The sequence below is a fragment of the Elgaria multicarinata genome, chromosome 14 (genome assembly GCF_023053635.1).
Source record: "Elgaria multicarinata webbii isolate HBS135686 ecotype San Diego chromosome 14, rElgMul1.1.pri, whole genome shotgun sequence".
Taxonomy (NCBI): domain Eukaryota; kingdom Metazoa; phylum Chordata; class Lepidosauria; order Squamata; family Anguidae; genus Elgaria; species Elgaria multicarinata.
The window spans coordinates 11,265,533-11,280,323 of record NC_086184.1 but is presented as its reverse complement, the minus strand read 5'-3'; the positions used below and the strand labels follow the sequence as shown (position 1 = coordinate 11,280,323).

The window sequence follows — 14,791 nt, the reverse complement described above, 5'->3', positions numbered from 1 at the left end:
ATCCATGACACTCCTGAGGTGACATCGTCCTTCTTGCATGACATCATTCTGTGGTGTATTTCCCAACTTCCGCAGAACTCTGCTTGCAGGATGGGCCTCTGCTTGCAGGATGGGAAAATGCACAACAGGATGACATTGTGTTGCATGTTTTGAAACAGAAGACACTCCTAGGGAAATGAAATGATCCTAGGGAAATGAAATGACGAAGACGTGTGGCTGCTGCTTTCACTGTCAGCCATGTATCTTCCGTAATGCCTAGTTCCAGCCTTAGACGGAGATGTTTTCAGCCATCCCTCATGGGGAATGTTTTAGTTAAATAAATGCAGAAGGAACCTAGAGACCCAGAAATCGGCCTTTTACTGAGCCAAAATAGTCCTGATGGCTAAATGCTACTTTCAGTAGCATGCGTACACCAGTTGTTGGGGAACATGTACTGGAGGGTGCTGCTGTTGCACTTGTGTCCTGCTTGTGCGTTCCCAGTCAACAGCTGGCTGGCCACTGTGTAAATAGAATGCTGGATTAGATGGACCTTCAGTCTGATCCAGCATGGCTCTTCTTTATGTACATACTTTGTTAAATCATTGGCCCATCTAGCTCAGTTTTGTATTCACTGACTAGCAGAGGCTCTGGAGGGTTTCAGACAGGAGTCTTTTCCAGCTCTACCTGGAATTGCCAGGGACTGAACCCGAGACCTTCCACACACAAAGTGTGTGCTCTTCTACTAAGCTACGGTCCACCGCTAGAACAGAGTTCCCACCATCTTCTGTATGAGTCACACATTCAACAGCGGCCCACAGAATCCCCTGCCAAAACTCTAAGAAAAGGCTTAAGGTTAACAAGTTTCTCTCCCAAAGGAACATTTCATACGTTACCTTTTCTAACATGGACATTAATTTCTGTGCATGTGCGTTTTTACAACTGAAGGGCAGCAGAATGTGTTCTCCCATTGCTGCTGTATGCATACCAGCCGTCTATTCAAAGCAAAAGACCACACTCATGCCAATCTTCAAACATTGCAATTTGCACATTAGGGATGCCCCTGATTTCCATCCTAGCTGGAATCCAGGACAGAATCCTAGGTACCAGCAAGGGTGGAAGCACTTTGGAAACAGCGCCAGCAGTGGGCTCGCCAGGACACAGCGCAAGTGCTTTCTGATTAGCAGGGACGTTAATGTCATTCGCCGCCCCCCTCGGAATTCCCTACTCCCACTGAGCTCTGCTTCATCCTCACAGTAGCTGGCATGGGTGGGTTAAAATTTTCCCAGCAGCAATGTACAGTTGTGAGCTATCCCTGTTGTAATGCTAAGTCATTTGGCGTGGCCTAGTCTTGAACAGGAAATCAAGACCCAATAGCTTTATAAAACTCCTGCTCTTGGTAGAGATGACAACTGCTAGAACTGGTTTGAGGATATGGATCAACACAGCTGTCTCCCTCTCCTAAGGGGTGTGGCTATAGGGACTGTCATGATGAGCACCTGCACTTTAAAATGCACCATTACAACAGTGAGCACCAGGAAACACACACACACACATACAGAGAGGTGCATTCTGGCCCCTTCCAAAAATCATCTGATAAAGCAAAGGGGACAACTGTTTCACTGGCCTCATGGGCCCCCCAACACACCCACACATCCCTCAGGAGGTGTTGAGGGTTCCGGGCCAGAAAGGAGCCCGCTAGGATACTGTCTCCCGATTGGAAGACGTGTGGTGGCCTCCTAAAGCAATCCCACTTCTCATGCTCTGAATCAGATGTGCACAAAGAAGACATTTATGGAAGCCTCTCCCATTTCCATGATCCGCCTCGGTGTTTTGGCAGAGTGGAATGGATGAATTGTAGTGCTGCACCACTCCGTTCTGCTTACTCTTCATGCGTGCTTTCCCCATTTTCAGTGCTGGAACGCACAGGTGCCAGGAAAAAGACTGGGTGAACTGGTATTCAAGCATCACCCAGTTAACTTCTGTGTGAAGTTTTCAGTGGAATGGCCAATTTGGAATTAGAAACGGATTCTTTATTGAGACATCATCTCACTTTCCCAATTGGCTCAGAGCAGATAAAAGCAATTTTTGGAAACCTTTGAAACTCCACCTAGAATGACTTTATACAGGAATGACACCTTCCGCTAATATTTTAGGGATAATATAGGGCACTTGCCTAACCATGCCACAACCACGCTTTCTACCAAACGTACCAGTAGCTAAGCAAAGTAGTTTTGACAACAGAGCCCTATTACTGTGAAGCAAAAACATTTAAAAAAAAATAAGTCAAAAACACCTGGTGCTTTAACGTAAAATTAAACCTATAATGCTATGTTTTTACAGTTTGATGAACACACCTGTGATTTGTAGTTACTTATAGTAGTGCAGTCACATCCCACAAATCCTTGCAGTGCTTCAGTGGTCAGATGGTGCTCACGCATAAATAGGGGCTCGCTTAGTCATTCCTGGGTGAGAGAGGTAGGGGGCGCAATTCTATTCGGATGCCGGTCAGCCTCCAAACTCGGAGAACGACCGGCATCCTATGCAGAGCAGGGGGAGCACAGAGGAATGTATTTTCTCCTGTCTAGTTTATTTATTTATTTATTTATTTATTTAGAATATTTATATACCGCTCCCCATTGAAAAATTTTTGCGCGCTACAGCGTGCTCGGTCATCTTCGCTTCAAGTCTTGCACCATTTGCTCTCTAGACGACGTCCAGCCTGTTTCATTGACCGCAACTCCTTAGTATACCAAGGAGCAGAGCAGGCTCTACAGGACTGGAGAGGGCACTCAGGTGCAATCAAGTTGATGGCCCTCCGCATCTCACCGTTCCACAGTGAGGCTAGGGCCTCGCCTGGATCACCAGCTCTCTTCACTGGAAAATCCCCAAGAGCATTCAGAAATTCACTGGATTCCATCAGTCTCCTGGGGTGGACCATCCGAATGGGTCCCCCACCCTTCCAGGAGGGTAGTAACGCTGTGAGTTCAAATCTCACCAAGAAATGGTCTGACCATGACAATGGGGTTACTTGGACCCCCCACAATCTTCAGACTACCCGTCTCACAGCTTGGAGCAAAAACCAAATCAAGAGTATGCCCTGCTTCATGTGTTGGGCCAATGACAAACTGAGACAGCCCTATGGTTGTCATGGAGGCCATAAAGTCCAGAGCCGGAGCTCCAGAGACAGCCTCAGCATGAAAGTTGACGTCGCCCAGAACCACTGTCCTGGGTTCCTCCAACACCACATTCGAGACTGCCTCCGCCAGCTCAGTCAGGGAGGATGCTGGGCAGCAGGGTGGGCGGTACACCAGCAGCATCCCCAATCTGTCTCTCTGGCCCAACACCAGGTGCAAACCCTCAAGGCCCACTCCAAGGTGGGGCATCGGGGAGGGGGAGAGAAGGAGGCTGAGGAGGCTGGAGGATTCTTACTAAGCAGGCCTGCCCAGTCCTCTGCTCTCCCTGCCTACGGGAACCTCTCCTTTACATTCCCTCTGAGGTTGCTTTTGCAACCTCGGGGAGGCAGCTGGCATGTTTTTCTCTGCACCAGCTGCGAAGGGGCAGGGGCGGGAAGTTCGGACAACTGGGGCCGAAGTCAGAGTGCTGTTGCCTCCGAACTCAGATCCAGGTGTCCGAACGATCCCATGCCTCCCCCCAAGCCCAGATGTTGTCTACGGGCCATAAGTTTGCTGTCCCCCGCAATGGGACTTTTCAATACTGAAGAGAATGGAGATATCCCTATGGAATCGCGGCATTTTAAGTTCACACTGGAGCCATACATGTAATGAAAGCTTCCGAATGGAACAGCTATTTATGACGATGATTATGGATAACCTAATTTGTGTGGTAGTACTTACTCTGGGAACGGGGGATGTCTGGGTGCCCTTCTTTTGGCCACTGGTCTCAGGCGTCAGGTCTCGATGGTCTAGCTGAAGGTGGTTCTCTAAGTCTTCGGCACTTTCAAATTTGACACTACACTCTGGGCACCTCAGGCTGCCACAAGGTCTTTCACTAACTTCTGGTGTAGTCATGCCCAAGGATTGTCCATTGGTGCTCCTCGTCATGCATCCAGCACACAGGCCATATGGTAGGCCGTTAACATCCAGTTTCACCAAATCTTGCTTGTTCCTGAAGTCTTTCAAGCACAAAGCACATTTGTAGAGTTTCTGCAAGGCCTGGCCATTGGGAGATGACGCCGCCGAGTTCCCTACCAATTTTTGCATATGGAACGTCCCATGGATCTTCAGCTCGAGCGTCGAGGTGACCGTCTGCATGCAGACAACACAGCGGAATCCGGTGAGGGAATTTCTAAGATCAGGGTGCATCTGGCAGTGCTCAATGAATTCCTCTTCGCTCTGTAGTGGCATTTTGCAGATCCGGCATGTTCCTGTATCCAGGCTCTTGCTGTGAGTTACTTTGTGCTCCGTCAAGGTCAGAAGAGATGGAAAGCGTTCCCCGCAAATGGGGCACATGTAATGCTTTGCTGGGCCACGGTGGGTCTGCATGTGCTCCCGGAGGCCATTCTCCGAGAAAAAGGTCCTCGAGCAGATGTTACACTTGTGGCTACCTTTGATGAACTCTGCTTTCTTCCTGGAACAGTCGTCCTCCCCTGGTCTGATGTTATGGTCCCTCAAACGATGGTTCTGCAAAAGGACCTCCATCGTATAAGCCGCCCCACAAATATCACAGCCATACATGGGCTCAGAAGCATCAACGTCATCCTCGCTAGCTTCATGGCTGTTTGAAGTATCTGGGTTTTTCATCAAGATGTTCTGGAGGTCTGCGGAGTCTGCCTTCTTGTTGGCTGGTGTCATGCCATTAGCTGTACCATTCTCGGTGCCGGCGTCGAAGACGCAGTGTTTCTCCCGCAAATGTTTTTCCAGCAAGATGATAGCATGGAAAGCTTTGCTGCAAAACTTGCAGTTGTATTTTTTGCTGTGGGTTGTAATGTGGCACTGCAGCTCCACCTCGGTGCTGAACGTCTCTCCGCAGAAGATGCATTTGTGTGACTTTGCAGGGTTGCCCAAATGGCTATGCTTCACGTGGATCTGAAGGTCCACCTCCTTCCGGAAATCCCAGTTGCAGGCCGTACACCGATACATCTTCTTCTCGTTGCTGTGCTTCACTGCCAGATGCACCTGTATGGATACCTTGGAGTCGAAAACCTCTTGACACAGGGTGCAGTGATACAACACAAAAGTGTGCATGTCTAGCAAATGCTTCTGTAGATCATCCACCGACGAAAATTGCTTATCACAACTCTCACATACATAATGAGTGGAGGTCGTCATGTAATGGACCGTGAGGTGCTGCAGGAGGGAGTCCTGGGAATCAAAGTCTTCTTTGCACTGAGGGCATGATTGCTTCCTTAACAACAGCTCCAAATGCAACTTCAAATGAGTCTGGAAGCTTTCAAAGTTGGAGAACTTCAGCTCGCACTGATTGCATGGGTATTCGCCGTTCGAAACAGAGTTGGCACTAGCAGACAACCGCTGTCTTTTAGGGGAAGAAACTTCAACGTCAGAAGAAACTGGACTCTGCTCGCCTTTGGATTTTTTGTTGTGGGCCAGTGGAATGTTCTTATGGTTTTCTTTAATATGTTTGGTAAGCTTGAGGATGGAGCCAAAAATGGGCGAGTTTGTGCAATACGGACAGGAGTAAACCTCCATAAAAGACTGCGATGGCTGGACCACAGGGGAATCCAACTTCGAGTTTCCTACGTTGCAGTGAGTTTGCTGGATGTGCTCAGTCAGAGAGGCTTCCGTCAGAAAGCCCATGGAGCACTGGTTGCAAAAGAAGGCATGGTTACCATCTTGAGTTGTGGCGCCCGGCCCGCAGTGAGCAATACGGATGTGCTCCTGCAAGCTGTTGATATCTGCAAACATCTCCGGACAATAGTTACAATGGAAGGCCGAAATGTTGCTGAACTGCATCATTGGATACGCGTGGTTTTTGTGCACCTTTCTCACGTGTTCGTTCAAGTTGTACAAGGTGGGCATGGATTCAAGGCAAATCTGGCACGTGTGGCTTTGCTGAGGTTTGTCTGCATGGATGGTCTTCAGGTGGATTTCCAAGACCGCCAGACTGTTGAAGTCACGCTTGGTGCAGTACGGGCAGCTGTATGCCACCTTCGACCAGGTCTGCCCCTCTTCTCTTTCCAGGGATCTCATCTTCTTTTGCCCCCTCAATGGTTTCAGAGTCGAGTCAGGAGTGGAGCCCCGTTCTGCTGACGCGCTGGAATCTGGAGTGGCGCTGCTCATGGAGGCCACGCTGCCCAAGACAGGATCGGGGCTGATGCTGTGGTTGCTGGAATCAGGCTGCCGATGGCTATCCAAGTGGCAATAGACTTCCTCCACCGAAGAGAACTGCTCCGGGCACATTGGGCACTTGTGTTTCTTGTTGGCGTGAGCTTGGTGGATGTGGGAAAGCAGGGAGTTTTCATCGGCAAATACTTCGGGGCAATGGATACACTGCAGGTCAGCCTTCTCGGAGAGCTGCGGGTGACGCGTCATGACGTGCTTCTCCAAGTCCTCCGTCTGGCTGAACGTCTCCTCGCAGTAGTCGCACATGAAGTCGTCCTTCTTGGCCTCCTTCTCGCTCTTGGCCACGTGCTCCTTGTTCTTCTTGTGGGCCTGCATGTGGCTCTGCAAGGAGCTGGTGGAGGAGAAGCCTCGCTTGCAGACAGTGCACTTGAAGGGCTTGCTGGAGCTGTGCGTCTTCAAGTGGATCTTGAGGTGGTCGCTGCGAGAGAAGGCCGCCTCGCACTCGTGGCAGTGGTACTTCTTGTCCCCCGTGTGCAGCTTGATGTGCCGGTCCCTGCTCCTCTTGTGCTTGAAAAGCCGGCTGCAGTAGGTGCATTTGAAAGGTAGCTTGTCGCTGTGGATCTGCTCGTGCCGCTTAAGGTAGCTCAGGCGAATGAAGGACTTATCGCAAAACTGACAGGGATACGGCAGGCCGGTCCCCCCTTCCTCCTCCCCGATGCTGAGATCACACCCATCTCCTATCATCTGAGTGGGTGATGCAACGTCTTTGCTGGAGGGAGATGAAGCCACCCAGGAGAGTTGTGGGTCGTCATCGCCATCTGTAATGGGAAAGCAGAAAGGAGATTAAAAACAATTCCCAGTGCATCTGTGAAAATAGGGACAAAGCCGTTCAACAACACTACGGCCCTTCTGCTACTACAGTATTTAAAAAGAGAGAGAGGAGAGGAGAGAGGAGAGAAAGAAGATTCAACTGCTGAAGGAAAACAAAACCGAAAGAACCGATGCCACAAATTCCTCCTGATTCTTAAAAGGATATTTGAGCAGGAGGAGGAAGGAAGGAAGGGAGAGAACAGTCTACTGCACAAATCTATTTTAAAAATGAATAAATATGCCAAATACAGAGCATCACTATTAATGCTAAGCAATTTCTCCTTGCCTCCCCACCCCCTCCCCAGTCCCCCAAGCAGGTTTAACACCTGTCTACTGTATTGCCAAGCAATAAACAGCGAGTCAAGAAAACAAAACACAACATGCCTCAGAGCGATACAAACATTTCTAAGAGCTGCTGTGTTAAGTGCTCGTACGTGAGTATTTTTCGGCAGATACTAGTTGGAACGGATTTCAAATAATACAGCCTGGAAAATCCTTCCTGGCCCTGCCTCGAAATGGGAAAGGCTGCATTGAAGCAGTTGCAGTCAGGGAATGACTCTCTCTCTCTCTCTCTCTCTCTCTCTCTCTCTTACACACACACACACACACACACACACACACACACACACCATCACTCAATACTAGAGTGACATAAACAAGATGGATTTCCCAAAAGCCCAGTTGCACCTGAAACGATACTGAAATCAATGGTCAGGGGCTCAAAAGGGTAAGGTGTCCAATGGCTTTTAAGCCATCAATTAACAACAAAAGCGACGCCCCCTGCTTGCAACGGGAGAGCAGCATTCCACACCATGCACCTAACTTTAAAGGTATACTTCCGTGTAGTTACACTCAGCTTGGCTCCAGTGCCAATTTCATGCAGTGTGTGCTTGCCAACTCTGCAGCAAGACAGCAGATCCTTCAGTGGCAGCTAGAGATGGCAAACTCAGAGCGCCTGGGCCTGGCATTACCATGGCACATGGAAGGTCTACGCCATATTGTGGGGAAAGACAGGGGTTGAGATAGTGTTTGTCTCTGTCAATTTCCGATTTGCAAAGATCTATTCCCTTGCAAAAAAAAGGAGACACTCAACTCAAAACTTGCTAGGAATAAAGGATTGGTTTTCCTACAATGGCTGGTTTTTCCTTCATATTTGTTGCAGCTGTTTTGACCCCCCCTTGTTTTCACACCTTTCACAAATGCACAAACACAGAGAGACCTGATTCATTAACAAACCAACTCTACAACAGGTCATGGGTTCTGGGTAGTTTGTTAACCACCCCAACTAGCCATCCTCCCTGGGTTAAGACGACATGAGAAGCCGTGTCCAGCAAGGGCGATACTGTAAATCGGGCCGGCACAGGGTGGTTAACAAGCCACCGTGACTTAATAGCCATCCTCTGGTTGTGCAAACCGGTCCAGTAAAGGCTTCTGCTAACAGGCACCAAGTTGGCGTGAATTCTCAGCCCCTAATCCACTAATGGTCCACCCCAGTGCTACTTATTTGGCCACTGCTATGCCTGTTTCCTGACCTGGATCTTTGTGGAGTCCCAAGCAGCCTCCAAGCAGGCTGTCCCCAAACAAAGTTAAGAATAGAGAGCCAGTATGGTATCATGGCTAGAATGTTGGCCTGGGAGTTGGGAGATCCGGGTTCTAGTTCCCACTTGACTATGGAAGCTCACTGGGTGATTTTGGGCCGGCCACAGACTCTCAGCCAAACCTACTTCACGGGGTTGTTGTTGTGAAGATAAAATGGGGAGGAGGAGGGTTATGTATGCCGCCTTTAGTTCCTTGGAGTTAAAAAGGCGGGATATAAATGCAATGATAAATGGTGTGTCACAATCCTTGGAAAATAGGCCTAAAGAATAGTGAAAGGGCATCTAATGTTGCACTCTAGCTGCTGCTGCTGCAAAGCAGGTGTAGACCTTGTCAGCCCCTTGAATGGAAGACCCCTATTGAGAATGAAATATTTCAAATATGTTTTAATATACTTTTTATGCGTCCTCTTAAACCGTTTTCAACGTTGCTCAGGGCCTGGACTGCATCCATTAATAGCATCCAGAACTGGTTCTCCTTTGCCGCCTTATAAGCTCCTTTCCCTCCCTTTTCACTATTTTGAGGATAGTGGGGACCAAAACCAGCATTGGGGAGAGACACCACCTCCCTGTTTACTGTTGTGCTGGCCAAGTTATAGACAGGTGTGGAGAAGGACTCTCCATTTTCAGTGTTCACAGCCTCCTCAAGAATCGGCCCGCTTTGTAAGGTCATGGACGCTATGATGTTATTTACTCATGAAAAATGGCCAACTATCTGTTTGTCATCTGTTCCCAAACTGTGGGGTGAGCCCCTAAAGTTCCAGGGAGCGAAGTTCTGCAGCAAGCTGAGCCAGGGATTCTTTCTCCTACTAATAAAGAGATTTAGCGCAGCAGCGCCCAAAACTACTCTGTGAACCACAAAGTCTGCAAAGAGGCAAGGGCCACATGGGAGTTCCTGGCTGGCTAGTTTTGAGAGCAAGCCTGCGATGATCTAATCTAGTCTTCTTCCAACTGAGAGCCGGTGTGGTGGGGTGGTTAGAGTGTTGGATTAGGAGCGGGGGAGACCCAGGTCCCAAACCCGACTGAGCCATGAAGCAAATGTGGATGGCACAGGCCATTCAGTATCTCTCAGCCTAACCTACCCCAGGCGGGGATGTAATTGGGGGGAGGTAGGGGTGGCAAGAGATCCAAGTAGACCACCTTGAGCGTTTTGGAAGAAGCTTGCGACATCAATGTAATAATAATAAAAAATGCCCCTGTTGAATTAGTGCCCCCATCCACACATCTGTATGTACACAACAATGGGCTGTCTACATAAGAGGATTCTATGCATTTACCCATCAAAAAAGAGAGTGCCAGTGGTTTTGGAAGAAATGGGGGGGACAACTGGAAGGTGGGGGGGGGTCATTCTAAGAGTGGTGGAAGTGGTTTGAACCCATGTCCACGGTCCTGAAAACAAATGTCTTGGGATGCAGCAAACATGTGTCAAAACCAAGGGCTGCCACTATATGGAAAAGCACTTGCTTTGCAGCATTTCTAGGTGTTATCTTTGTTTACAAAGATTAAAAATATTAAAAACTACCCTATTTCTTCGCTTCTAAGACACACTTTTCCCCCCATATAAACATCTCTAAAAATGGGGTGCATCTTAAAATCGCAGGTGTGTCTTAGGTGTTTTTTTTCTTTCTGTTGGTGGTGTGTTACAATTAGTGTGTGTTACAATTAGTGTGTTACAATTAGTGTGTGTGTTACAATCGATGGCATCTTACAATCGAAGAAATATGGTATATGCAAAATTTAAGAACATAAACACACACACACCAGACAGTATACACAGAGACAATATAGATCTAAAACCAACTTTGAGCAAATCAGCAAAACTGTAAAACAAATCCAGGACCAATCAAAAAGCATCACGTACTGCCAATTGCCTTGGGGGGGGGGCAGAAAAATAGGGCAGGGCTGGAGAAAGACTCCTGTCTGATACCTTGGACAGCAGCTGCCAGACCAGCCTGCCCCAATCTGGTGTACTCTAGATGTTTTGGACTTCAACTCCCATGAGCCCCAGGCAGTGTGGCCAATGGTTAGAGTTGGAAGGTGATGGTCCAAAACATCCGGAGGGCACAAGGTTGGAGTGTGAGCTGGTGTAGACCATAAGGGACCAAAGATCTCACTTTGTAAAAGGTAGCTCCCGTTGTTCCTGTCTTAAAAGCTATCCTTACTTTAAAACTGTTGTCTCTGTAAATGTGTAGAACAGAGTGGGGAACTAGGAGCCCTCCAAATGCTGCCGGACTACAACTCCCACCATGCCTGGCTGATGCTGATGTGAGTTGGAGTCCAACATCATCTGGAAGACCATATACTTCCCACTTTTATTCCAGATCTGTTCTAAAGCTACTTCAAGCAGAAAAGCCATACATAGCTCAGTGGTGTAGCACAGGCTTTGAGACAGGAAGTCCTAGGTTCCATCTCTGGCAACTCTTGACACCCCAGATTGCCACTGCCATTCAGTATAGTAGGCAACACTGAGCTAGTAACTCAATACTGAGCTACTACAATGTAGTAAATGGTCTAACTCGGTATAAGGCAGCTTCCTAATTTTCACTTCCACCACACTTTTGAGTGTCTGTCTACCTTCACCCTAAATGTAGAGGGGGCCCAGAACTCCAGTTTCAGAACTGCTTTCCTCCCTTTTCTCCCCCACCCATGCCCTTCCCTTCCCTTTTTAAAGACCCCTAGCAGGGCTGGCTCAAGACGTTTTGCTGCCTGAGCGGAAGAAAAGGATGGTGGCCCTTCCCATTCCTTGTGCAAAAGCTTTTTTTCAAGACTGAACATCTTCCTTCAACACCAACGGAAGGCATCAGGCTAGCTTAGTAGAGAAGGTCACATGGCACACAGTTTTCTCCTCCATCACCTTGCCGCCTGAGGTGGCTGCCTTATTTTGCTAAAATGTAACAAGTTCCTTCCAAAAACGTCCCATCTGTTTCTGGACTCCTGTTAAGATGCCAATTATTATCTGCATTTTATCATCTAAACAATGTGGGCCTGCCACATTTTATGGAGACGCTTCTCCTCTATCAGCTAAGCTCGTTACGCTCCTCTCAGGAGGAACTGCACCACATCTATGTGCGTTTAGATCCAAAGATATAGGAAGCAGCACATTCTCTATTAGCTACACCACAACTATTACACTTACTCTGTGGCAAGATAGAACCAGGACAAACTACTAGATGGGGCGTTGAACCAGGAGTGAAGAGACCCAGGTGTGCATTCCCCATGTGGTGAGAAAACTGCCTGGTGGACCTATTTCTCACCATAACCTACCTCTGCGGGTTGTTGTGAAGATAAAATGGGAGGGGGTCATTGCCACGACACAGGCTCTGAACCCCAGACCTCACGTCTGCCACCACTTATTATGGGGCGACGCAGGCTCTGAACACCAGACCTGGCCGAGGCTACTCCCTGCTCACACCAAGCACCACCACTTGATACGCCTGAGGCAAGGGATAAAGCCCACCTTCCTCCAAACTATGTGGAGAAAGGGGTTTAAAATGGAGAAGGATTTTAATATATATAATAATGCGCTGTGAGTTATATCTGCTTAGGTGAATGATTGTCAGAGTGGGTGCTGAATGTGTAAACTTAAGATGATAAACGCCAAACAGACACGTGGGATTTTTGTGGTAGTTTTAAAACAAACAATCAAAAATTATTTTTTAAAGTTCATAAGCTTTGTTTCAAATAACAACATTTAAAAACCTTTTTGAAACCTTCCATACAATCCTGTCACTCTCACATTCGCGCTTTCCTTTCTCTCACACAATCACTCTTGAACTTCCTTTATTATCAGTATTGATTAATATACTTCCACTACGTGCACACCACACTCTAAAGACACCATGCACTACACTGACTCTAAATTTCCCAGAACTTAAGTACCATAAATACAGAGAGCACTACAGACTCTAAGAGTACCTAACAAGTCTCCCTGAAAAGGTTCCCTGAAAAGGACAAGAACTCTCCATCCCCTGAGTCCTTCCCTTATATATCACTCCTCCCCACTCCCAAGACATTCTAACTCCGCCCACTCAGGCCAACATTCTAAAAACCACAGACTTACAAACTGCAGACATACATTTGGAATTGACTTGTGGGGTGAAACGCCACAGTCATGTCTGTGGAGGAATGGTGGATAGGCAGGCATCGTAAAGTTTATGCCACAGAGGCATTTAGTCATTATCGCATCTCACACTAGTCTCATTGCAAATACAGGATAGGATAAGATAAGATTAACAATAACACTAAGAATAACAATAATAACAATAACAGCAGCAGCAACTTCTATGTAAAATTCTGTAAGTGCTCTATCCATAAAACAATGGTTGAACGAGATGTAGCATACTGTCAAGGAAACTGATCACGCAACAGATAAAACCTACCAATGGAAAAGATAATTAGTACTTTAATGCTGCGATCCTTCACACATTTTCCTAGGAGTAAGCCCCACTGAAGACAGTGTTATCGTGGAAAGGACTGTTTGGGATTGTTTTGTACATTAAGTAGACACAGGGCCTTGCTAGACCAGGCCGGCTGAGCCGGCCTGGAGGCGGGGCTACAGCGCGCTAACTTTAACGCACGCCACCCAGCCTCCTAGACGGCCGACGTGCAGGGATGACGGAAGCCCTGCAGCGTCGGCCATTTTTGTTTGTTTGTTTTAAAGGGGCCACGTGGGGCCCGAAGCTGCCGGAGAAGGTAAGGTTTTTTTTTACTTAAGCCCCCCCCCATCCGCCCTCCCTCACCGTCCCCGTCGTCGCCCTCTGCCCCCCCTCGCCGTCCCCGTCGTCGCCCTCCGCCGTCCCCGTTGTCGCCCTCCGCCATCCCCTCGCCGTCTCCCGTGTGTCGCCCTCCGCCCCCCCTCGCCGTCTCCCGTGTGTCGCCCTCCGCCATCCCCCTCTCCTGCCGGTCCGGCCTTCCCTCCCCCATCTCCCCCCCCCGATCAACTCCCCCCTGGCACAATGGGCACAGCGCTCATATGAGCGCTGTGCCAAGTCCATGGCTTTTCGCGGCTACTCGCGAATAAGCGAGTAGCCGCAAAAAGCCAAGGACCTTCCTAGATGTTTCGCAGCTCCGGCCTCAGGCCGGGGCTGCGAAAAAGGCGCGGCATAAGCGACTTCGCTTATGGCGCGTTAGAGGAGGCCTCAGTGCGGCCTGGGCCCGGATTCCCCTGTGCGTCATCTGGACGCACAGCAGGGAAACCGGGTCTCAAAGCGCGCTAAGGCCTCGTCTAGCAAGGCCCACAGTCTCTCAGTAATATTGAGATATATTTACTACGATTATATCCTAGACGGAGCACATTCTTGATGATTTGGGGGCCCTTTCCATTTTGCCCCTTGGAAACCTTTACATGCATACAGTACATAAGTTGTGTGTGCACACTCTGTACGTTTTGTCCATTTCTTCTAAACCTAATAAAATTATATATAAAAGGACTTGCACCACAGGGAGGCCCATCAACCACTGTCCTTGTATACCTTCAGACAGCTGGTCAAGACTTTTCTTTCCACTCTGCTCTTTGGTGAATAGCAGGATCTGACCCTTCTACCCCAGCATTTTACTGCCGAGTTGTGCTTGTTCTTGCATTAGGCTGCTAATTTTTTCTACTCTGCTGCTTTTTATTATATTTTTATTATCTTTTAGTCTGCTATAGATTCTTTTCTTTTTTTCACTGTCAGTTCTTAATGTTGCTTTGGGCATGGATCCATAAAAAAGTGCGCGCACACACACACACTGTAATATAATATAATATAGTATAATATATAAACATATAATTAAATGAACAAAAAGGAACAGCTATCTAAGGATGGCTCTCTCTCTTGCCACAGAAGAAAACCTGGCCAGCATTTAAGAGAAAATATTAAGGACTTCGGCTAAACAATTACTTGTGTAATTCATCGCATGAGCCCCAACTCTGCTCCCCACACCTAGGATCATACCTTGTGCAGAGGAGAAATTAAGCCCAGCTCTGCAGATTGTAAATCAACAACACTACCCATAATGAGCAAGCTTTAAGCTTTGCCCTGGACAGCCTCTGTCTCGCTCTCACGCCAGCTCCGGTCACAGGGGGCCTCTCTCACCAAGCCAGAAAGG

General features: G+C 48.2%; 1 protein-coding gene across 2 annotated transcripts in view; it reads right to left on the bottom strand.

Annotated features, from left to right (window-relative positions):
- ZNF423 (zinc finger protein 423) overlaps nucleotides 1–14,791 on the bottom strand; it is a 333,930-nt gene that overhangs the window by 143,788 nt on the left and 175,351 nt on the right. For both annotated transcript variants that reach the window (XM_063141103.1, XM_063141104.1), the window contains exon 4: nucleotides 3,834–7,057. In XM_063141103.1, coding sequence (XP_062997173.1) covers nucleotides 3,834–7,057 — 3,224 coding nt within the window. The remainder of the gene's footprint in view (nucleotides 1–3,833; nucleotides 7,058–14,791) is intronic.